We start from the raw sequence: 25,123 nt of genomic DNA, 5'->3' as shown, positions 1-25,123 counted from the left end.
TTCATGAATGGGAAATGAGTACGTATGACAATAAGCGCATACAGTGTAAACTTGATGATGAAATAGCATCAAAAGAGCAATAATTTTTATTGATATAAAGCTTCATTCTAAGAATGTCATTTCACTTTGATTCCTTCACTAATAAACTGTTTGCTATTAGTATTGTTAGCGAAAAATTCTAAGAAATCCGTATTAAAGCGTCAAAAACTTACTCGAAAAAATATCCCCAAGTCGAAGAATTAAGCAATGATGCAATAATAGTCCACTATCAATGAGTAGTGTAGACAAAAACTAATAATGAAAATATTCTAAGAAACAACAGAAATAATGTAATGATTGAAAAAATGAAATCATACGCTTTTTCTCAAATTACAGACAAATCTTATTAGGAACTAGCAGGAACTTGACAAACTGGAAACTTGACGGAGTGGAATCTTGAAGAATTGAAAATACTCCTATAACCATCCTCGGTTAATTAAGAATTAACTTGAAATTTTTCATATGAATTCTTAAATAATATGAAACATTTTGAGTTAATCAGTACAGTAGTTCAGACGTGATTATCCTTCAAACATAATTTTCCTATCCCATACGTGTATAAGCAAGTTCTTTCCTTTATTATAGTAGAGAAGTTTATGAGAACTTCAACATCTTCGATATGAAATAAAATATCATTGATCGGTTTGATTCTTAATTCTTGTTAGACTGGAATAGCTAAAACTTTCTGATGATAGGTTAAATCGCATGAAGTGTAAAGTTGATGATGAAATAGAGTAGAAAATTTGAAATAATGGTGAGGTAACTTGAGACTTCGGTAGCAGTAGATCGTGATCGAAAGGAAGACTCACGCTCGACATCACCAGCAATGATAGAAATAAATGAAAAACACCGTCGAAAAAGAAGCCAGTCGAATTTGAAGAGAAAGAAGGACGATGTTTTACCGAAAAATTGAGCTTCAACTATGAACCACGGGCAGACACCAATTTACCGTACCTGTAATGCTGTCGGATGAGAGCGGGATCCGGATGAGCGGGGTCAACGAGGAACTGGGAGAGAAAAGGAGCGTCGAGAGAAGAGAGTGAGTGAGTGAGTGAGGCTCGTCCTTCTGCCGCCGCTACCAGAGCAAACAAGGATATTCCTCCATCTCATCACAAAACTCATTTCCAGATAATGTTTTCGTAATAAGAATCACAGTATTATCAACATTCAAACAACATCAACGGTAATGCACAACTTCACTCTTTACTGTTCGACACGGCGCAACAGAAACAACAAACTCAAGTCGATTCATCGCATCGCGTAATCGCCACCAACACAATTTATTTGCACTTCAATTCATTCAAAGATCGGACACTTCTTTGTTTTGAGATCGATCAACCTTATCGTTCAAATATCGGTCCTAACAATTCAGAAGGGATGAATATATGTGAATTATCTAATATTTTCTGTAATTGATGTAGTAGTTTTATTTTTTTGGGGGGGGGAAAGAAACATTATTTATATTCATTATTCATATACATTTCATTCTTATACTGATCAAGAGAATCTTGTAACTCAACAAAATACATTCTGGTGAAGTTTACTTTCAAACTGGGTTCAGTTCAAAGCTTTAGCCCACAACAAAGTGATTTTGCACTTTGGAGATACTTTTTTGATAATATTTTTAAGTTCAGAGTATTGTAACGAGGTAAATTGATTATTACTGTAGAATCATCTGTTGAGTTTATCATCGATTTCAAGTTATTCAGAAGGAAAATAATGTTTTTACAGAAATTTCAGTAGAAAGAGCTCGGCTTTGCAGAATTAAAATCCTTTCGAAAATTAACGCGTAAAGACCAAAATGACTGTATATTGAACCATTATATTTTGACATTAAAACATTTTAACAGCCTGATAGATTATCCCCCAGTTACCAGAAAATTAGATCTTCGCATTTCCTGATCGAATCAGTTACTACTTCTGGCATGTGAAATACAATCGACTCTGTCCAAGTCGCTATTTTGAAAAAAGGCTCGTTGATTTCATTCAATTAGCTGAAAACCAACAGCTCAGTTGAATTTTCGCATTTCCTACTGGAATCAGTTTCTTCTTTTGTTTAGTGAGCTACAATCGGCTCTGTCCGAGTTGATGTTTTGAAAAATAGTCTCGTCAATTTAATTCAATAAGCTGAAAACCAAACAGCTCTTTAACGCTGGCAATTAGCCACTTAGAAGAGTGGTTCGGTAGCTGGTGTTGTGGTTAGATTGTGGTCTTGTTTTTGGCGCGAACCCTTGTGACCACCACTGACGAACCACAGCCACACATCCATGGCCACAGCCTTTTCGATAAACACCAATGTGCATCATGTAAAAGAGGATGATGCATCAAGGAAGGCAGCGGTCCAGGCACTGAGAGCAGAACTGACTGTGATATCATGATGGGATGGAAGAGGGGCGAGGCAGGTGCCAGACCCGTCTCATATCATTATCTTCATTTCACTCCAACACACACGCAAGCACGACTCCATGTAGGAGCACCACCAAGGCTCCAAGAAAATTGTAAATTGAATTCTTGCGTTTAAGTAATAATTTCCTAGCGTCCTCTGCTTCTGAGCGAATTTGTTTCCAACTACTGTGCAGTGCAACCCGAAATCTGAAAACTCATTACTCATTTTGTATTTTTCCTTGGCAAGCGCCGATGATTTACCGACACGAGATCACACGTCTGCCAGTCCTTGCCGAATAATTGACTTTTGTATAGTGCCCGTCGTGATGGACATTCAGTTTTTTGTCCGTATTCTTCTTCGATTCAATGTCTTGCTTGAATTTTCTAGGTTTCCGAATTTAAGAAGACTTTTTATAAGTTTTCTTTGTCGTAACTTATTCTTTATCGGATTATTTCTTATTAATAGATTTTAATGGACTCAGTCCATTGGTTGATTCAGGTAAAATATTATATAATTATGTAAAAAAGTATTTTTCTATTATGGCTTTGTTATTCCACATCTTGAATGTTGCTTGAGGAATAAATTTGCATCTGAATAATTCATGATGCATTATCAATTCTTGCACTTGAAATATTGTTAATCTGAATAGTATTAGAATTTACAGAATTTGACATAGAAATATCCTCATTACATATGGATTTTATCAAATCAATAATTAATGGAATGTAATTCATCAGAAGAAAAATGTTATTCATCCAAAATATAGCAGAGAAATCAATATCTTATCATCAAAGCAAGAAACCTTTTAAAGTAATATAATGATTTGGTATAGTGGTTAAAGCACTTGACTAATTCTTGCACAATATGATTTACATTTTATTGATCATCCTCTCTGACTAATTCAATGAACTGAAATCACGTGCAAATATCTCGTCATATTATAAAATCGAAATGTAGGCTATAGGCAATTGCAAGTACGGTACATGAAAGTAAATGGAATATCAATCGAATAAAATTTTCTATCCAGTAAGCCGTTGTTTGTTACTCACTTGAACCAGAAGTACGCTTCCTCTAAGCAATCCTTCTATAGTTTTACATGACATAATATACAAGTTCTAATAAATCATACACAAGAATAAACTCATCACAAAACGCTACTGATGAGTAATCTTCAGCTCCCCAGATACTATTACAAATCTCATTTGTAGAATGAAACTATTTAATTCAGTGAATCCGAATTATTCCTATTCAGTCTTTCACCAGAGCTAGTTTAGTCGTTGCCTCGCACCACAGTCCAAATATTCAAAGTTGTGCACCAGGCGTTTACAAACTGGTGACATTTTTAGAAGTTTTTTCAGTCAGATAATATAAAGTTACCAAAATAAACTGACTAGTTTGTGACAAACACATGTTTGGAGCTTTGTTGAAATAACATTCAAAAACATTGAAATCATGTAGGAATATTTGTACCAAGTAATTTAGAATAGTTTATTGGATGGTTCCTCTTGTTTCTTTTTCTCTTCTATACTGATGATGATAATAATGTTGGATTAGATTGCTGTATTGAGTTTGGCAATAGGTGTGTGATGAGAGATGTGGGGGAAGATTGTTTGGGCATAACCTTCGAGCATGGTGATGTGTCGCCTAGTCTATTCAGGTGCGGATGGAGTTGCTAAACTCTGATGGAAACTCGGCTAAGAGGGGCGGGCGAGCTGTGCCTGACACTGTCATTAATTAATTTATCACTTGAGTCAGCCGGTAATTATTGAATGTGTCACTTACAACGCCCGGTTTTGTTATTCCATTATATTCCCCTTGTCCTCTGCTAACAACTATAGCATTTCGGCTGATTGCAACCCTCTTTGGCAATGCAAGCGTTCATATTGCAACTCGTGTACGAATTGCTGGACGTGGAAATGTGCATCTACTGACCCCCGCACCCCTGCGGCGACGATTTCTGATTCCGACTGTGCCTCGTCACCCTGCCCCCCCACCACAGTCACACAAATCATATCACCTTGTCAAATTCGATGAGCACTCTAACCGTACCAACTGAATATTTGATCATCTTCTTAGCAACCTAATTCTGAAATAACTGGATGATTACTTTCTACACCAAATAAAAGTTCTCAAAATATGAAATTTAGGCTGTGGAGAGTTTTCGCTTGTAACTTTTCGAAATAGATTCATTTCCTCTTTGTTGTTGATTTATTTCGATTTGTTAATTGTTGTATTATATCATAGAGAAAGCATAACAGTTCATCCATTGTTTTTTTCTTTAGGGCTTCTTTTGAATAAAAATAAAAATTAATTCAATGCTTACGAATTCATCAGTCATTAAACATTATATTGAGAGAATATAATATGCATACATGGATGAACTGTAAATAAAAATAGAAATATAAATCTGAGTACCCTTTTCAAATTATTTTTATTTGCTATTTTTTATTTTCCAATCACTTGATAATGGCATAGTAGCCGAATCATGTCGTGACGAAATAATTTAAAAAGGGTACTCAGATTTATATTTACAGTTCATCCATGTTTGCATCTCATATGCTCATATTCTCTCAAAATAATGTTTAACGACTGATGAATTCGTAAGCATTGAATGAATCTTTTTCGGAATTCAATAAAACATGTGAGGAGGAAAAACAACACGTAAGCCCAACTGAAGTTGATTGGATGTCAACAAGAAAGGAATGTACGGATCATATATGTATCGGACTATATATAACGAATGAATCATCTCTTTTGAAAATGAATCTAATGAGGTTTATTAATTAGATTCTAAATCGTGAATTTTAAGCGAAAAGTAAGTCGAAAAGAAATGTACAATGAGACGTTTAATAGGCATCAAATCAACATTACAAATTCCATGTATTCAAAAGAGATGTTACAAATACCTCATCAATATTGTATTGTTTGGACAATAATAATCGATGGATGATTGGGGAGAGGCATTGTAGAAGCCACCTATGAGCTGGACCGAATCAATTTTCTCACTGATTATGGGGAAGCCACCACATTATGAGAGTGGCCCAATGAGGAAGTCTGATGAGTGACTTGGGCCGTTGTTTGTGTGTGCAAATTCATTTGGCCAGCTCCAACTCATCGCAATACGAAGGTAAAACGTTAATTAGGGACCGTTCCGATACAAATGGTAATTGGCTCCAAATAGTCCAACTCCGAAGTCCTCTCCGTCCACCCACTACTATGGAACTGCTCCACTAATTGCGAATCACTGGCCGATAATATGCGCCTATAAAGGTTAGTTAATGATCGGCGAAATTTTATGTTCAACAGTTCATTAGCCCACGCGGTTTGCGCGCCAGATGAAATAACACTTGTTCCCTGCACTCTGCACTCTGATGCTGAATCAAAATGCAAACGTTCGGCCGGAAGAAATTTAATGGCCAACTGACTAAAACCACTGATGTCATCGCAGCACAGTTCCATTTGCATCCACATTAATCACTCTCAATTTTGGTTATTTAGCAGAATGACCATTGTTGATTTCATTGTAACATTATAACACTACTATCTCATATATTTCTATCAGAATGTTTTTAGTTTCTCCTACCATATAGGTAGGATAAACTGAAAAACCAATTCTAGCCCAGTTGACTTATTGGCTTCAGAATCAATAAAATAATTATTTTAACCAATAATTATTGGAAACATATTTATTTACAAATAATTATTTAAATCAATAATCGATATCGAAAATCTCCAAAGTTTCCAGCTATAAGATAATCCATTATTACTGATGGAAATGACTAATACAATTCAACAAATATTCTAACTCAATACGGTAGGCGTACTTCTCTATTCAATTGATTTGTACTCCACTATTATTTGCCTCTGTATGAATTGAAATAGCTGTCGCTTGCTTGGTTATACATACAATTGGGGACATACAATCGTTGGGTAACTCCATAAAAAAGGTTTGAAATTCGTCCAAAGCTTGGAATTCGAGTTAACTCTTATGCTCAACTCACACTAACGCGACTCAGCCCTCAGGTCGAGAAGAGACTCGACTCTAGTCGAGAGCATCTGTTTTCAAATGATGGCGTCGCGGAGACTAGAATCGACTGGTCTGAGTGTTACCATTATTTGGGAACAAATCTAGTCTCTTCTCGACCTGAGTCGCGTAAGTGTGAGTTGAGCCTTGAATCGATGCAATGTATCAACACAATACTTCTTTCACTAAGGCTACCTTGAACTAGACCCCCTGAATTGCTGGAGTTTCCTCCATAAGGCGGATTGGCATACATAGAAATTTCGAAATTGATATTCATGTTGAATATCCAAAATATCTCAAGTGAATGATATGCACAAAAATTGTAAATATTTAAAATAAAGTGGCAAAATACAAGGGCAGTAATATAACCCTTCATTGACTGTATTATTCATTCATCTATTTATTCCAACATGTACAATTAAACATCTTTTGGAAAGGCCCTACAGGTTGAAAGTAGAAACAAGACTTGTTGTGAATTTGTTTACTTGTTCCAATTTTTTTATATATTTCTTATACTAATTTGATGTTATACAAATCAAGTAATTGGAAAAGAAAGAACAGGTTCAGCCCAAAGTCTTTACTTCACAATTTTCTATAAGAATAGTTTCAAAATGTTGGTTATTTTTTTCACTTCACTTATTAGAGTTTAAAAAATACAAAAACCAGAAATTTTCAATTCAGTTCGATTAAAAACCGGATGGAATTCAAATATTGTAGGAGTTAGCAATTCATCTTTTCCTGGACACCACCCAGGACTATATAGCCCTTCATTCGTCTATCTATTCCAACATTTATTATTTTTCTGTGAAACTGTCAAGTAGTCGAAAAATCAAATCGCAAAATCCCAATGTTCCACTCGTTAGTTAGGCCTTATATTTAAAAATCTACATAATATAATTTTATGAATGGTAAAGTAATAATTTAGCTTGATAGTCTGCTCACCGTTAACAGGCGTGGAAGGTCCTGGCATCTTGTACTGAGCGTGGGAGGGTGGCTCCGGGGAGGAGGAGGCAGCGTGCTCCTTGTTGCGCCGATAGGTGCCGAGCTCCCGCAGATGACACGAGAACGTCGACGAGTCGAGGAAGGGTCGCTGGCCGAGCCCGATCGCTCGAAACTGGTGTGCCTGCCCTGCAACATCCGACGCTGTCAACAAGTCAATCAACACTGGTCTGATTATTGCATTTCACACAATTCATATTATGACAATCAATTACAAAATTGTTAGTAAATAGTGAAATATGAGAAAAGCAACTATTGACAAATTTCTTAGATTGTTGTTAGTAAATAGTGGAATAATAATTATGAGTAAAAAATATGAACTAGATTAATGGTTTTGCTCATTGAAAAATTGATCGTTCATTGGATTTTACAATCTATTCATTCTCTTATTCAGAATTATACAACTTCGAACTTCTAGAAAGGTACACAGGCTGAAACCCAAACCACTTCCAATTCTAAATTATATAACAATCCAAGAGTGTTCTCGATTTGACAATCGATTGGGTGATAGTACTTTTTAAAGGGTAGCTATGTAAAATGACATGGAACTGCTGTTCACTCGATTTATATTGATAAAGAAGGGTAACATGGGTAGATTGTATTCCTCTGTATTTTGTATCCTGTAATAAACTTATATTCTATTCTAATCTAATAGTAAGTATTTTGATAAAAAGTGAATAATAGTCCTATATGAATGTGATAATATTGATTAAGGCACCAAACATGAGCATTAACATTTCAAAGCAGACAACCCTCTTTTTCTGAGGACAAGTAAGTTCCAATGGATATTTGCTGGCGGGGAGACCATTGTGTTTCTGAGGATCATGTCCGTATACAATCCAGGATTTTGCTCGGGTAAAGGAAGGTCAGATGTGAGAAATGGGTGAACCCACAGCTTTAGGTGGGTTCTGAACAAAGAAAAGGCGATATTTTAATAAATGATGTTTTTTGTGTAGTTGAGAAGTTGATATTGTGGTAATTTTTAATATCAAATAAAAAAACTGGGAAACAAGGAATTGTCAAAAACCACATTTTATTGAAAGTTAGAAAGTTTCGGTTGTTAGGCCTGCACCATTGTCAATCTCTGATAAATAGAGATTGACAATGTTTGACTAGTTTATCAGAGATTGACAATGTTTGACTAGTTTATCAGACATTGACAATGGTGTAACAACCGAAACCGGTTTTTCTAACTTTCAATAAAATCTGTGGTTTTTGACAATTCCTTAGTCTTTTTATTTAATATGAATAATTACCACAATATCAACTTCTCAACTACACAAAAAACATCATTTATCAAAATATCGCCTTTTCTTGGTTCAGAAGGAAGGAGTTCAGCCGGGTCAGCTCCACAAGTCAATATTGTTTTCAAATGTTTAACAGGAGAAGAACTTGTCCTTTCCATTCCAGTATGAATAGTTTGAAGAGTTTAATTCCTCTTATTCCGAATTTCAACCATCATTTTATTATGAATGAGAGGAGAAGGACCCTTTCAATTTTTATCGCCAGTAGAGAGAAACGTTTTTTTCGATTCGTCATTAATTTGATTACAATTATTTTCTCATGAATGATAAGAAAGATTCGTTTTGATTTGTTGTGAGAAGGGAAGTGGGTCAAACGGGTCGCGCAGCGTGCACTATCACCAGTGTGAACGGAAGCAGCAAGCAGGACCGTGTGAACGCGCGCCTCTGAGGAAATGATTAGGCCGCCTAATGAGCAGAGCAGCGCGACGCAGTGCGGCGCAGCGCAGAAGTCACAAACTGATCGCAATCGCCTCAAATCGACCAGAACAAATAATGCTCGAGGCACTATGGATCGTTGCCTCCACCAAAATCACACTTGGGACATGTACAGTAGGCTACATTTCGAGAATAAATTTGCTACTGATGGGTATTGGGATTTGATATTTTGAAAACATTGGACAATTCATAGCAGCATAAGATATGAATGAGCAGTAAATCACTCTAATAATAAATACACGTGAAGTGAGTAAATCAAAATATGCTGAAAATTCTCAGAAGAGTAGCTTACAGTCTAGAGAACGTTTTTCAAGATACATGAAGTCTCTGCTTGAAGAATAATAATAATTATTATAGAATATTCTTTTAGTAAGGAGTGGGAGATATGGAGCTCCAAGACGTTATGAAATTAGCAGCCTAAAGTATTCATAAATAATATCATAAATTATTGCACATTTTGATGGGGATATAGATTAAATTGTAGACTAGGACTAAATTATCAACCGATTTTTCATGGCGTTCTTGATGATAAATTACAGTTGAATTATTACTTTGGAAAATAATTATCACAGTAAAAAATTAGGCTACTTCTTGATGCTGAAGGAGCATCCACTTCTGTTGAGAATGTCGGATTAATTCAACCAAATTGCTGCAATAAGTAGAATTTCCATTATTACGTGCTCCTTATAATATCATATTCTTACTCATCTTTTCAAACTCTTTCTATTTTAAGTTTATAATACAAATGGTATAATAATTTCAAACTCTGAAGATTAATTTATATTGATTGAATTGTTAAAAACAAAAATTATTCATAGAACTTTCTAATCATAATTGTATGATTTTTGATGCTGAGGATGAATTGAACTCTAAGAAATCTTTGGAGATGGTAGTATTTATAATAGTCAATGATATCATGAACCCTGGTTTGTAATGAAGCCTCACTGCCAGACTCACTGTATAACTCAAAAGGCTAAGCTTGATTTGGAGGCAGAAGTTTAGTATTAGGAAGCGATACGATGTTGCTATATGTTATATACGTGCTTTGCAAGTATATTAAATCAGTCCCACTCAGCCGTATAATCATTGTTTTGTATTTGTTACAGACCTGAAAGTGAACGAATTCCTTTGAAACTCGCTGACAATCAATTAATGAACATGTGGAGCGCTCGCCCTGTAATAATAATATGATCAAAGGGGTGTGTTCTCTCCTTCTGGTGGCAAACTTCTTGAATTAGTCTCATGCCAACCGCAAATTTTATCAAGGTAGACTGCAGAGATGATTGAAGTTTTGAAAATTCTGTTGTCAGTGAGTTTGTTTGGCAGTTGGTCCAGCTAAATTCTAGGATTGTATGAATGTTGGTGTTGGGAACTAAAGTCTGTTGATCATGTTGATCATAACTGATCATGTTATTGCTTCATGGAATTCTGGATGTTCTCCAAATTGTTTTCCTTAGAACACATTCACTCCTTAAATAAATTTGCCGTCTGAAAATTTAAATAACATTGTCGTCTGTTATGAACACATTTATTCCTTGTAAAGAAGTACTTTTTCATAGTTTTCAGCTGGTGTGTAAGATTTCAGATGGTGTCAGGAGACTGTGGGATGATTATCATGATTTTCTTTTTCATCCGAAGAAGCGTGCCGAATATAGCTGAGAAAAAAACAATGACCAAGCAGAGCAGACTATGATATCCCTATAAAAAGGTAGCTGAGGGAAGTAGTAAAAACGAGCCTGGAGGTGGATTTTGAAAAAAAATACAGCCGGTACCCTGCCCGTGCCAACCAACAATGGGCTGATGTCTTGCGGCGGGACATGTGTTTGAGTAGTGGCAGCCCCTCAGCAAAACTCACACTCTAATTGCCCTTATTACTCATTGTATCTATTCTCCAGTTAACTCACGTTACGCCGTTTCCAATTGGTTGGTTAATTCGACAGCTTTGTAAATAGTTCGCGTGACCTGTTGTTCGGTCGTTAAAATTCAACAACTGTTTTTCGTATTCAATGAAAAGGTCTATACTATTCTACTGAATTTCAAGTTGTACTAATAGAATACTACTTAATAAGCCCCTTCTATTCATTCCCTCTTAGTAAAATAATACAGATTAGTGCTTGAAAACTAACAGTCATAATTGAATAAGCCTAGCTTGTTGTTTATCCATTCAGTAAGTGGATTAAAACCAATGTGTTTGCTATTGCAGAAAAAATTGCAGGTTCATTTTGTTTGTTAGAGTTATAATTATTCAAAAGAATGGTTCAATTCATTGTTTATGTAGTCTTCACCGCCTGCACGTGCTTTTTGGGCAGGTGATCTTATATTGACGAACAACAGTATTCATTTATTCATTCAATCATTTAGTATTCTAATGACACGGAATTCATTCTACTAACAACTAAACTAGGACAGAATAGTCGGCAAATACTGAATGGCTGGCAATTTCTTTACTCATTAAATTAATCATTTTGTAATGCCTTTTCCATGATAAGTTAACCAAGATGTTTCAATCGGTGCGTACTCTTTAGTAGAAATGGATTTGAGAAATACCGTCTGTATACTAGTATAGTTGGCCAAACGAAAATGGGTCCCTCAAGGTCGAAGTTTCTTCTTGACACCACCACCCGTCTCTACCAAAACTGTTGCCACTTTGTACTAAGGGTGGCTAGTAAGAGAGAAAGTGAATGTGTGTGTGAGAGAGGGTGTGAGAGTGAAGTATTGTTCTTGTGAGGAGTATTGTTTGTCTTCGATGGACTGTTGACTATGACGAGGACAATATATAGTTCACAGTTTTACAAATGTATTGTACATAATGTAAAGATATATTATATATAATACATATAACTTTCAACAGCTGTACTTGTGTTTGAATGAGAATTGATCAAATGAAAATTCATGCAAATTGAAAAATGCAGAGTGAAGTGGACACTACAGGAATATTGAATAAAATAAATAAAATTACATCACTCCACTTCCAATTGATTATTATAAAAGTATTCAAGTAACCTTTATGAAGTAATAGCTCAGTTTATAAATAGTTGCATTTATGAAGAAAAATCTAATCATGATTATAAAATTGGATTTCTTGATGTCATGACTCAATAAAGAGTTATACATTATACATAACAATATTATTTCCTCCATTTCATGATGTTGAAGAAGATAGCGGTGGTGGGGAGGAGGTAACGGGGGATGATATTGTTCTTACTTCAAAGAATGACACAATAGAACTTTTGAATCTGACGTGCTCAAAAGAATTTGTGACAGGTAGTGACGGAAAAGAGGAAGAGGGAAGGTATGAGAAGGAAAGAGCTATCTTCAGGGTGTAGAAATATAGTCAATGTATATAGACTGGTCGAGTGATGGGTGGACAACAGTGGCAACATTGCAGTGGCCTTGAGAGACCCATTTTCGTTTGGAGAACTATAGTCAGTATTCGACAGCAATGATGATGACAAACAGTAACTATGGGACAAAAAAATATGGGACAAATAAAATCAATAATTATAGTTATAGGATTCATTTATTTGTACAATAGAATAACAAAGCATGATTAGAAGAAAAAAATATTTCTCAAATATTAGCAGTAAAACATTATTATAAATTGAAAATTTTTAAAGAAAGTACCTGAGATACCGTTCTCTACAAAGTCATTCGAGTTTTAGGAAAGCTTCGTCTGTTATTTAAGCTCGAATCAATGGAGCATTCATTTCTAAAACTCGGAACGATGAGAAATTGTCAATCTGATCTTAGATAGTGATATGTTCAGCAGCCTGCAAACAGGGACTAGGGACAACAGTAGCATCAACTAGCTGTCGCGGGATTACGGAATCGGAAATGCTGTGTACATTTGAGTTACGGACATTTTCAATTCCGCGTTCCCCCAGCATACGGCGCAGAAGTTACAAAGTAACATACTGTGTTTACAAACTTTATAACTTTATGCAATTATGGGTAACTTTTCTAAAAAATTGAGTCACTTTGAATCTGTTTTTCATACAAAAATAGGAGTAAATGATCTCACGGAAGTCATAATTAATGCATTTTTTCTGGTATTTATGGTAACATATTATATATAACGTTCTCATTCATTGTCATGAGTTTTACAAACGATTCCCATATCAAAGAATTTTTAAATCAGCCTAAACAATCTGCCATCAAGTAATAAATTTTACAAATAAGTTGAACAGGTCTTCTCCACCATGAATACGATTCCCCTGTCTTTTCAAGGTGAGAATCGATGGTGAATTGAGGGTAATGAGAGCAATGAGAATAGGCAATGACAGGATGATTGGGAGAGAAGGCCTCGATGCACTCTGGCCAAGTGAAGAGGAAGGAGCGACTTATTCGATCAGGCGCTAAGCTGCCGTTCCTGTGCCTGTGTCTGTGATGCGGCGCCGGTCAAAGTCAAAGGGACGCGCGTCGAGGCTCAAGGCGAGTGAAGTTTGCCAAAGCGTCACCGGAGACGACCGACGACGCAGCGCTAACAAAATTAGGCGCCGGACTACATAGGTGGCCTAATGCTTGCCAATTTGTCGTCTTAACGCGATTTCCATGATGCACACTGCACTGCACTGCACTGCACCGGCCTTTAACTGCGCTTTACCAGCGGACATTATGGGCCCGAATACGTCATTAGCCGGGTGACGAATAATTGATGGGCTGTGCACTGCTGCTGGCTTCCGCTTTCAGGCCGATTGCTGAAAGTGGCCTCTAGTCACTCAGCACTCAATTCTCAATATTGCTTATTGGTTGGTCGTTCACCATTTGCCTGTAATGGGTCTTCCTTCTTATCCCTGTTGCTTTGCCATGGAGAGAGAAGATCCCTTCAACCCTATCTTTCTCCCACTTCAACTTCCCTCATCTCGACCTTTACACGATTCAGTCCTATTCTATAATTAGTTATCATTCGGATTTCTTCCTTTCTTCCAATTTTACGTTTTTTTCTCAGACAAAGAACAGGTTACCTTTTTGTTTTTCAATATATACAATTTACATCGAGGAAGAGAAAAATACTTTATTTATTGTATCGGGTGTAGAATACAATAGTTCGGGGAGTCTGATTGTAGCAAAAGGCACACCAGTGTATAATGTTGAGTTGGACTTGAGCCACGCACAAATTCAAGAAAATGGAAACAAGCATTCGACCTAAACTTCTTCTGGTCCAGAATTTATTAAATATAGGCTATAGTCCAAAATATGATTTTTCACAAACTAACATTCACATCGCAGATTTCAGGAATGAAGTGGAGTTCCACGCAACAATCGATGAATTATCGATAATTTTGACTCGAATTGGCTGAAAAAACGAACAACACAATTGGAAAAATGTTCTCGCCTCCCTCAATGCTCTGGGTTTTCCAACACATTTCAAAGCTCTTAACCTTACATACTCATTTCTTGTTCTCTTTGAGCAATGAACATACTTCAATAAGAATAATTATGAAATCTAAAAGATTGTTTGCTGAATGATCTTCAATCCAACTTCGTTTCACTTCCAAAAGGATACCAACATTTTACTTTTGAAATCATTCAAACATTCAAAATTCTGAAATTGAAAAAGATGTGGGTTACATTGAATATAATGATAGTGATGTGCTTCAAGAATTCGTTCTCAGCTTAAGTATTACCTTCTTTCAATTTCCGTTATTTACGTAGTAGATAATAATTTATCAATCATTGGATTCTCATCTGCAAATAAATAAATTTTCGATCAAACTTCATCTCTCTCCTTCAACCCGCACTATTCTCTCTGCTTGTTTCTCAGAACTAGCAAGACGCTTATGACCATTTGTAGAGAAACTGCATCTTGAATCATTCAAGATGGACTGTTAAGACGGGCTACAAGGCTAGAAATCTTGAGTCCACTTCAAACACTAGAAGAGCTCTCCAATTAGAGGGCTTATGAACGAAAGTTACGAATCAATAAGTCTTAACCTTGAGTAATTCGCATTAGGTTTGGATCTGGAATGATATTGTTTGCTTAGAGGTGGATGAAGAATATAGAACACAACGATGACACAAGAAAATGAAAGATAATGTGATGAAATGAAAAATGAAAAAATCTTTTTTAGGCGGAGTTAGGACTTTTAATTCCTCTCTACCACTCAACCTCGAAAGGTCTACTTGAAAGTGACAAGAAGAATGCAAAAAGGAGAAAACAAAATATTATAGAATTATGATTAAATCAATGATCATTGTCAATAGCTTAATGGAGTATCAATATTGCTTGAATATTAGGTTGATAAAAAAGTAATGAACTTACTTGTTTTAGAACGAGGCTCTCTTGGTCCGTCGACGGTGACTTTTATTGCTTTATTGTAAGTTGCAATTTGAGGTGGACACGAGGCGACCGTTATCGTTATTGTGAAGCTCTTCCCTGTAGAAAAAATATGAAATTAGTAAAGATATAAAAGCTATTGGAATGATTAACATTACATTCTGAAGAAATGTATTATCGATACACACAACTGCACAGTACACTAGTTAAAAGTATTAGTACTTAGTTGAAAGTAGGCCTATTATTACAATTACAAGTAAAAGTTATAGGAACATTTATTGATGGGAATGTAGTGAACTAAATTGTCTCTCCGTTACTCTAATTTCTCAGAATACATTTTTCCGATAACCCACGCACAAGCCTACAGCTTACGTATATCTCCTTAGGAATCACTCTCAAAATTAGCATTGATAATTGATGTTTGAAACTCGATTGGCGAACGATTGGATTAAGAAAATATTCATATCAAGATACTTTGAATAGGCTTCTACAGTGCAGAATTAGGAGATTCACGTACATTTTCTAGAATTGAGTAGCCTACTATTTTATTCATTCATCTATCCATTTATACAATAAGTAGGCTATACATTATCAAAATAATAGAGAGAGGAAGAATAAGGTAACCTTGTGTTATTCCTCTCCCAAATATAGATAACACATAGTCCGAAAAAGGTCAAGTCTTGTAGTTCTTCAATTCACTAAATTTTCAGTCCTCAAGTATTTTCACAAAGTAGATTTTAAAATTTAGATGCTTCAAAACTAAACATAGAAGAAATATTTCTCATTATTATAGCTATAATAGGAAATATTCTCATATAATATAATATAATTTCCATTTGTTCTTTTTGTTTTGCTTATCTTGTGAACTGAAATCATAGATTCATGAATTCTAAAAAAAGCTATACTTCTTGAGATATTACATTTTTCAGAGGTCTCAAACATTTTCATACAGCTTCTTGAATGAAATGCATTAAAGCGCCATCTACGATGTCTGCAACTCTAGATACAGAGTTGAAGAGTTTGTCATAAATTTATTTGTCGGTAGCCTCGCCTATAAAAGATGGACTTCAGCTTAGAAAGTAATATATATCCTACTGAGGGAAGCAGGCGCTGAACTGAGCTTGTAAATCATACAACGGTTGGATGGGAGTCACATTTGTAGGAAGAGTTCTCGGCGGTGAGAGGTCTTTGAAGATCGCAATGGCCTATAGATCTACCTATACTTGCACATGGATCATCTATGCACAAAAAGAAAACTCGCTATCCCTTTTTCAGCTGAAAAAATTGAAATCCGATTCGCAGAATTCTGCCGGCTTTTCTGTTACTCTTTCCTTTTCCAATGTGTTTTATGACTGTTGGATCGTTAAACGTTCACCGTTCTCGGCTCATCCGTTAAATGTGTCTTTTCACAAACTTACAACTAATTTGTGAATGAATAGGAAGTGGAAGAAACAATACATTGTGAACGTATTACTTTTAGTAACAGATTGTTAACTGCCACTCATCACTGGGACCTAATCCTATGAGATAATGAACTTTTGATCCTTTTAGTTCCTTGAAGATCAGTCTTAACAAGGTTAAAACTCTCAGAGATACAAATCCTAAGAATTTTACTTCTAGGTGAATCCATAAGATAATGGACAATTTAAATAATAATAGGATGCTAATGCAACATTGGAACATTGTCTAGTCCTACAAGAAATGTGAAAATGATCTCAGTTATAATGATATATACTTTGCCTCCAAGCGAAATAGTTTTTCATGAAAATAGAAATTCGAAATATAAATTAGGCTAGTTGAATATATTAGATGTCCGATGCTTGATCCCCAAACGGGGCTCTTAATGGATTGTATTGATGTCAAACGAATATGCCAGCGATTTAAATAAACTAATTTTGGTATAATGTGTTTATTCTGCGCTAACCGAGATGAATTTATTCTGATTCAAGTCAAAGTTCATTCATCAAAACAATCACTATACAAATTTCGATACTATACTATACTATAACCAGTCTACAGATGGAAATCACTGAGATATTGCAATTATTCAAATGCCAATGAATTAATTATTATTCTTAAACGAAAATCCAAATTAAATGCTGTAATTCACCCCGAAGATTTCTGCTGCTGCAATAATATTGACAACAGGGTAAACAGCTAGCTAGATGGAAATTCAATGAGCGCTACTATTCAAAAATTATTTGTTTCCGGGCTGACAAATAATTGTTGAATAGTAGCGCTCATCGAATTTCCATCTAGCTGTTTACCCTGTTGTCAATATTTGCAGTAGCAGAAGTCTTCGGGGTGAATTGCAGCATTTAATTTGGATTTTCGTTTAATAATAATAACTATACTAATACAAATAAAACAAAGAAGTTTTATGCATTGAACAATTTCTTAATAGGCATAGATAATTTAATGAATAAAATATACACCCCACTATAAATGATATGAGTTGGGGTATAAGTTATTAGTTGCTTGTTGCGTGTTATAATAACTTTCTACAAAATTTATTCAGTGATATAGAATTAAAGTTTTTCATATTGAAAGTTTTTTATTTAATATAAGATTTTCATTCTGTGAATTGTGTTACATGAATCTTGACAACAAAATACATGAATTGAATCAACTTAATAGAAGAGGAAAACTGCAATACTTAAATAACTATATCTTTGTAGTCGTAACAAATTAAATATTGATATGCCGAGAAAACCCCATCTGATGGACTGGGGTTGGAAAAATAAGTAGACGAGAGACTGAAGATAATTTGCTGTTTATTGTCTCAAAGTTAGCGATACGCCTTTCTCAGCTTGCCGATCAACATTTTTCTTTCGGAACATTGAGCCATTTGCCTGGCTTGATTGGGAAGGTGAGCGAGTGGTTCGGTGGTAGGAAATCGTTTGAGATTGAGCGGTGGCAATAGGGCAATAGTTGTCGCGGACCAGTGTAGCTGTCACGGCCAGATCGTCGCCTTCACCCCCGCCCCCGCCAACATGTCACTCACATCATGGGGGCAGCACAAGCCGGGGGTGGCAGCAGCATTTCATTCGACGCAGCAATTAAATCGCAACGTCTCTCATGTTATAACAACATAACGCCATGCATACCTCGTCCACCCGTTCACCGTTACTACGACATGTAATTCGCATGTCGCCGGTTGCTGCTAACCATTTGCTCAACAACCCCTCTGTCACACTCTCTCTCACACACACACACACTCTCTCTCTCCCCATGACCAGGTAGGTATGACCATCACAGCCACCTGAATTATTCACAGTGCAAAAGTGATGGCAACGATAAATCTGACTATTGATATCGATAACCTCAAGCCCAGCATTCGGCGGCATTAATTGACCGGACAGTGAGCAAATTCATTTTATTGTTATGTTCGTTTATCGACCAACAAAATAATCTCCAATTAGTTCATTCTTGATCGTGCCGATGATAGTAATGAATTTGTATTTGTAAAATTGTTATTGAATTCTCTTCTTTAAAACTAATTGTAGAAATAATAATACTCTATTACTGCCTGAATTCACAATTCAATTAATAATTAAAGGAAATTCGAACTAAAGCATGGTTGATTGGGATCTCTATGATATTGGGAAAGTTCTATGATACATAGCACGAGAGCAGGTGGCACTGTGGCAGTACATTATAGACATGGAGATTTTCATATACGCGCCATACCATACTATTCCATAGTGAACGCAGATACAGCCCTTCTGCATTATATGCAACTCCTAAATTCCCTTCAAACCACATACTTTTAACTGTAATATTGCACTCATGAAATATTATCATATTGGCTATAGGCGTATAATCAATTCAACGATAATTGAAATACAATGGAGCAATTATTCTTCTGCATGGTTTTCTGGACAAGATTATTATCTGTTGATGTGGATCATGAAGCTATATTCATTTTCCGCAAAAAATTCGTGAGAATTCACTCAGAGACAATAAATGAGGTTGATACTGTCTTATGTTTTCTTGCCTTCAAGGATTAGGCATATTTGCCAGTTTCGACTCACAATTGATAATTATTATATAGATTGTTGTATTTTTTATATTAATGATAATTTTATAATGATTATCTGAATTATAAATAATTTGAATTGTTTCTTTATTTTGATCTTTTTAATGGTCTTCTGACATCTCTTCTTTCACCCGGTTTCCATAACAGAGTTTGAATCCTACCTGCTTACATTCTCTCAACGTCATCCTTCCAAAAACGAACTAGTGATGATACTAGTGTTATGAGGGTATACAATGTTCTGAGTTAAAGTGTTCAGAGGAAAAATTAGTTTTAAATTTAAATTTTAGCCTGCTTTTTGGATCGGAACACTATGTTAATGTCACTGAGAGTCTACTTTTGAAGAAATATCAGCAAATGTAACTAGTGTTGAAATGTTAAATACAAAATCACTTACGAATCATCATTGTACTCTTTAGGAATAGATGTTCAAATTCAAATTAACTACACAGCTATTCTTTCAGTGACGTCATCTACTGTGTGCACTATGCAACAGCAACAGTTGTGTTGTAGACCTGAATCAATAGCGGGTTTGTGTTTGTGGTCTCCTGTTTAGCGTAGGTAAAATAGTGACTTGGTTCAAGTAGTTTAGGCTTTCTAGTCTAAACTGAATCTACTATTCTGTGGTTTCAGCTTTACCGCTGTAATTTATTTGCACATTTCAATCCAAATCAAGCGAATCCATTTCAATTGACAATAATTGGATGTGGTAACAGATTTCAGCATATTAGAACCAATACTACTTTAGCCATTCTTGTACAAACTGGATCTATTTAATAGATCGATTCAAGTGATTAAATAGAGTTGTTCAAATTCTATTATTGCAACTATTCTGTGTTGACCAATAGTACTGGGGCACGAGAAATCTGCCAATTTGCTTTGGAGTCTGAAATTTTGTTCTGTGTGCAGTATGTGTTTTAGTAATGAGTTATTTAGAGTTGAAGAATTGGAATGTAGAAATGTTCGATTGACTACTTTATTGATTGACAACTCCCTATAACAGCTATATATAGTTTCAGACAATAAATCATTAAAGCATTTTCTTTCAAATTTATATGCACCAAGTTGCAGAAAGAGAGCCTAGAATGTGTTGATGAAATTCGTTAGAGCTTCTGAATCAAATCTTTCTAAAAATGAAGCAGCAGCAGGAATTCTAACAAAAAATATATATAATATGAAATTAAAAAATTTTTCCGATCATGAAATTCATGACTGAAACATTAATTTTTAAAATTCGTTCGTAATTTTACATCAGTATAATAAAATATTATGAAAAAAATGATAATTCTTGGCTAGGCTACTGGTCGCATATCTTTATTATTACAAAAATTAAGTATGGTTGCATTTTGTGTAGTTGAATCAATGAAAGTAATGTAATAACTACATAATATAATCGATATAACGACAAGAGTCATTCCTGGCTCAAATAAATTATGTGAAACTGACAATATCGTTTTTGTTTCACCTTAATATGGAGAAATTCTACATCTGTGTTCATAGTGGAAATTTCTTTCCTGTATTATAGGTAGTCTAGATGGCTTGTATTGTAATAAAGTTACAACCAATAAATTAATTTATTAAGTATAGAAGGCTTGTATAATTGCAATGAATTTACATCCAATAAATGTATATTTATTTATTATTTCATTTTCTCTATTTTTAACAAACTTTATTGGATTTATTAATGATTGTCAGATGGAGAATGCGGAAACGATAACCCCAGATATAGCGGCAGCAATAAGTATGGTTGCATTTTGTGTAGTTGAATCAATGAAAGTAATGTAATAACTACATAATATAATCGATGAAGTCATGATCATCAACCAACAATATTATTGATCGTTGCATGTAACATGATGCTTCCTAAATTAAACAACATTCTAAAGGTAAATTCGTTCGACTTGGAGAGACGTGTCAAATTCATCATCTTCATCCCATCAGAGTAGAATTTGAAATTGACCAAAACGAAAGTGGATCGATGTCCAATTCTATCAAGAATTAGAAAGCTTTTGGATATGTTCTTCCAGCTGAGCCCTTTACTCTTAAATTTAATTTGATGATTTTGTTTTTTTTTGTTTTATACACAGATACACACTACACAGTATATTGAATGCCATGTGAAAATGAGAGATGTTTACGATTTCCAATTCATTTAAAATAGCAGTAACAATGTGATTCTAGTTCTCTTCTAGTTCTAGAATATAGATTCAAACGAATCACAATAGACACTTCAGGCCTCTTTCTCCTTATATTTTCTCTTGAAATCCTAATAAAAATGTTTTGTTAACAAAAATCAGATGCTACTCTTTTTCTGAACTGGATTTAATAGAAATTCTATACCAGGATCGCATGAGAAATTCGTCTTCTTCAGCTGTACCAGCTGCAGTTGTTCAACAGCTCTATCAACCAGTGATTCCCAAGGGGGGGGGTTTGGACGCAGACTACGTCATTTAAATTCTTGATGTCTTGAGAGGGGAGCTCAAAATCAAACTAAAGGTCAGTAGTGTTTAAAATGACTACCGACTATTTTTGGTTTCTCAGTTTATGAGGGGGGTGGAAGCTGAATCTTGCCTAATTTTAGGGGGGAGGGGGTGCATCCATGATTTGGTGGGATTGGTGGGCACTACTAGATAAAGGATTCACAATAATATAATATTATGCCCTCTCCATCTACGGTTTTATCATAGAGAAAAGATCATGGAGAGTTTACAGATCATAAACAGAGATAATTTCACTATTATTTTTGTATTGTATTACTTTGCAGTCGTATTCCCAAGAAGCCACACGGAATCATGTCGCTGGATGCCCCTTGCACCAAGGCTACAGCAAACATCTTCAATGGAGCTCACGATGCGGCATTCAAGTCTTGCAAGTGACACCTGCCAAAACTATCATTAGCCGTAACTGAATTGGTTTTGACATTAATTTGAGTTGAGTCTCACCTCTGCCGCTCCTGCCGACGAATCGCAGGTCGTTGAACTTGGCCACCTGATTCTTCATGACGGCGGTGCAGTTGCGAAGTTCGGCGCAGAAGTTCTCGTCGTTGCCGGCGCGGATGGTGACGACCGTGCCGTCCATGACGTCACCCAGGGCGACCACCTTGAAGGCGACGGGTAGCGTCTTGTTGGAGCGCCAGTGCGTAGGCAGCGACGAACACAGGAAGCCCGGACTTCCGGTGCGGACCAACTCCCCCGGGTGTTCCGCTTGGGCCTCGCACAGAACTCGCTCCGTCCACCACAACTCGTCACTGCCGCCTCCAGGCGCCGCCCCCGTCTCCCCGCCCGCCGCCTCCACGCAGCGGCGACGCTTCTTGCCGCACGGATCCGACGTCATGATCCCCGGCAGATGCATTGAGGCCTCCCACCGGCCACTGCACGCTCACGCTAAAGCATGCCACGCTCTCTTCCTTCAAGATACATCGGCCTACTTCACGTCCAATATGAATTAATATGATTCAAACAAATGAGGGTTTTAGATTTTCAACTTCACTAACAGTCTTACAGGGTTTTTGCTTTTACACGTTTGGAATAGCTTCTCAACTCTTCCAAATCAATTTTTTTACACTTTTTATGTAATTAACTACTTCCTACTTTACAAATTATTTTGCTATAAAACACTTTCAAGTAGTTACAAATCTAAACCAATCTGTTGCTTTACGTTTCTTATGGTTGTGAGCTCTTCACTGTCCACTTGAATACATTCACAATTCCAATATACGTACGTACCTTTCGAACACTGGCTACTGAATTCTTCACGACCCTAATAGTTTGGAATACGTTAAAGTTTTTAAAATGGATTTAAGAGAAGTTCAAACAAAATTTTCAAAAAGATTTTCACAGGTTGAAGAATGATTTCCTCATTCACTTTCCTATTTGTGGCACGTTTTACTACTGTCAGCCAGGACCCCTTATGTCGAAACCTATGAAAACTAAACTATCAATTATTATCCCGTGAATCCCAAATTGTCATCAGAGAAAACATTCCTGCACTGAAGACCGCTCTTGGATCTACTTCATTGAAAAGTGGTGAAAACTCTTTTTAAACTCAATGTATTACAAAAACATCTCAATTATACTGTTGAATGAGTTGAAGATGATCGCTTGTCCATAGACACGAAAATATCATTGGAAACTCCAATTCAGAGAAAATCCATTAATTTATAATATTTTCAAATGTCACAGCCTCCGCAGCTGAAGAACTGTCACTTCAATGAAAAGTCACACAGCTGAAATTCGCACGTTTACACAATTTTCCAAACCAAAATCACCACAGTTTCCCTCGTCCAAAACCAGTTTTCGGCAAGTAACAGTTTTCGGAACTGTAACACGTTTTCCGATGTCCGAACCACGTCACGTCACGTCACGTCACGTGAGCCACGCACACTGCTATGCTCCTGGATACCGACTGAGGACTGAGAAGGACTGACTGCCTCTCTCCTGCGGTCTGCCAGCAAGTGCTCTCCCCCACCCCTTCCCCTAATCAGGGACCGGTCGCGGCGGAACAGTCATAATTTCATAGGCAATCCCCCCTTCCTTCCATAAACCACCCCTCCAACAATAACCGACTTCTCTCTTCATCGAGCTCCACTCCTGATTGGTTACCAAACTTGTCCTGGCGCATGCGCACAACCTCCATCATTGTCATTATTATCATCATCATATTTTCTTCTTTTGTTTCTTGTTGTTCGTCTGCCTACGTCTTTGATATGTTTTCTCACCTGCCGAAGTAATCCAATAAGTCTTTGATAATTTTTGGAGAACGACTTCTCATGTACGAAACTTATTAATAAGAACTGTGCATTGTATAAAAATGTATTTTTTCTATTCTTTGACATGATTGAATTCGCATGAAATGTATGTTTTATAGCTTGCCAGTTGAATAAAATCTTAAATAAAATCTCATACTACTAAAGGCTATTGTTATCTAATCACGTTTTCTTCTATCAAATCCATCATTCCATCATTAAAGCTCTTCATGAATTGGACACTATTAAATTTCGTTTTTGATCACTCGCTAGAACTATGCGCTCAAGGACCTATAGACCTAATTTTGCTCTCATAGTCTTGGAGGATGAAGACTTGAGAATACCAAAGAGGTGGGAGGTGGAGAAAATGTTAAAGATATCCTGCAAAGTTTTAGAAGTCGATGATGACTCCCAATGCAGAAAAGAAGATGCTTCCCACATTGTAACCTCTCACATTTATATGTTGTAGAGTTGTAATAACATAGAACTAATAATATCATTTCATTTTTCTTATTTTAGATACGATACTAGTTACGGCTAATAACACCATTATCAAGTGTCAAAAAGGGGTCCAGTAGTTCTATTTAATTGGATTTTCAAGTAGCCTATTGAAATGAATGAAAAATATACCGAAGAGCTCTGATATTCTTAATTTTAAATTATATTCTAAATATCTTGCAGATTATAATAGATTCATTACTCTATAATCGTACTCTTACTTGATACATGATTAGCATACTCACCACTTCATTTTCTAGAGTTCATACAATATAGGCTACCTTCACCCAATAAATCTACTCACAAAAATCATCTGAATAAATTTTATTCGATAAACAGTTCGAATTTAATCTCGTTCGGTTCTTGCCTTCATCAAGAGCA

At 35.9% G+C, this 25,123-nt stretch overlaps 1 protein-coding gene across 2 annotated transcripts in view; it reads right to left on the bottom strand.

Annotated features, from left to right (window-relative positions):
• Positions 1 to 23,923, bottom strand: part of LOC111064561 (runt-related transcription factor 1-like) — a 48,075-nt gene extending 24,152 nt beyond the window's left edge. The window contains exons 1-3 of one of the 2 annotated variants that reach the window (XM_039431974.1): positions 22,443 to 23,923; positions 15,450 to 15,563; positions 7,392 to 7,577 (exon numbers count right to left, since the gene is read on the bottom strand). In XM_039431974.1, the coding sequence (XP_039287908.1) occupies positions 7,392 to 7,577; positions 15,450 to 15,563; positions 22,443 to 22,851 (709 nt within the window). In that variant the 5' untranslated portion in view covers positions 22,852 to 23,923. Of the gene's footprint in view, positions 1 to 7,391; positions 7,593 to 15,449; positions 15,564 to 22,442 lie in introns of both variants that reach the window. The other variant, XM_039431967.1, reaches the window with a different exon arrangement.
• Positions 23,924 to 25,123: the final 1,200 nt, after the last annotated feature.

This window comes from Nilaparvata lugens, chromosome 1, assembly GCF_014356525.2.
Source record: "Nilaparvata lugens isolate BPH chromosome 1, ASM1435652v1, whole genome shotgun sequence".
NCBI classification, from domain to species: domain Eukaryota; kingdom Metazoa; phylum Arthropoda; class Insecta; order Hemiptera; family Delphacidae; genus Nilaparvata; species Nilaparvata lugens.
Note: the sequence above shows the minus strand (reverse complement) of the source record. Positions and strands in the feature narration are given on the sequence as shown.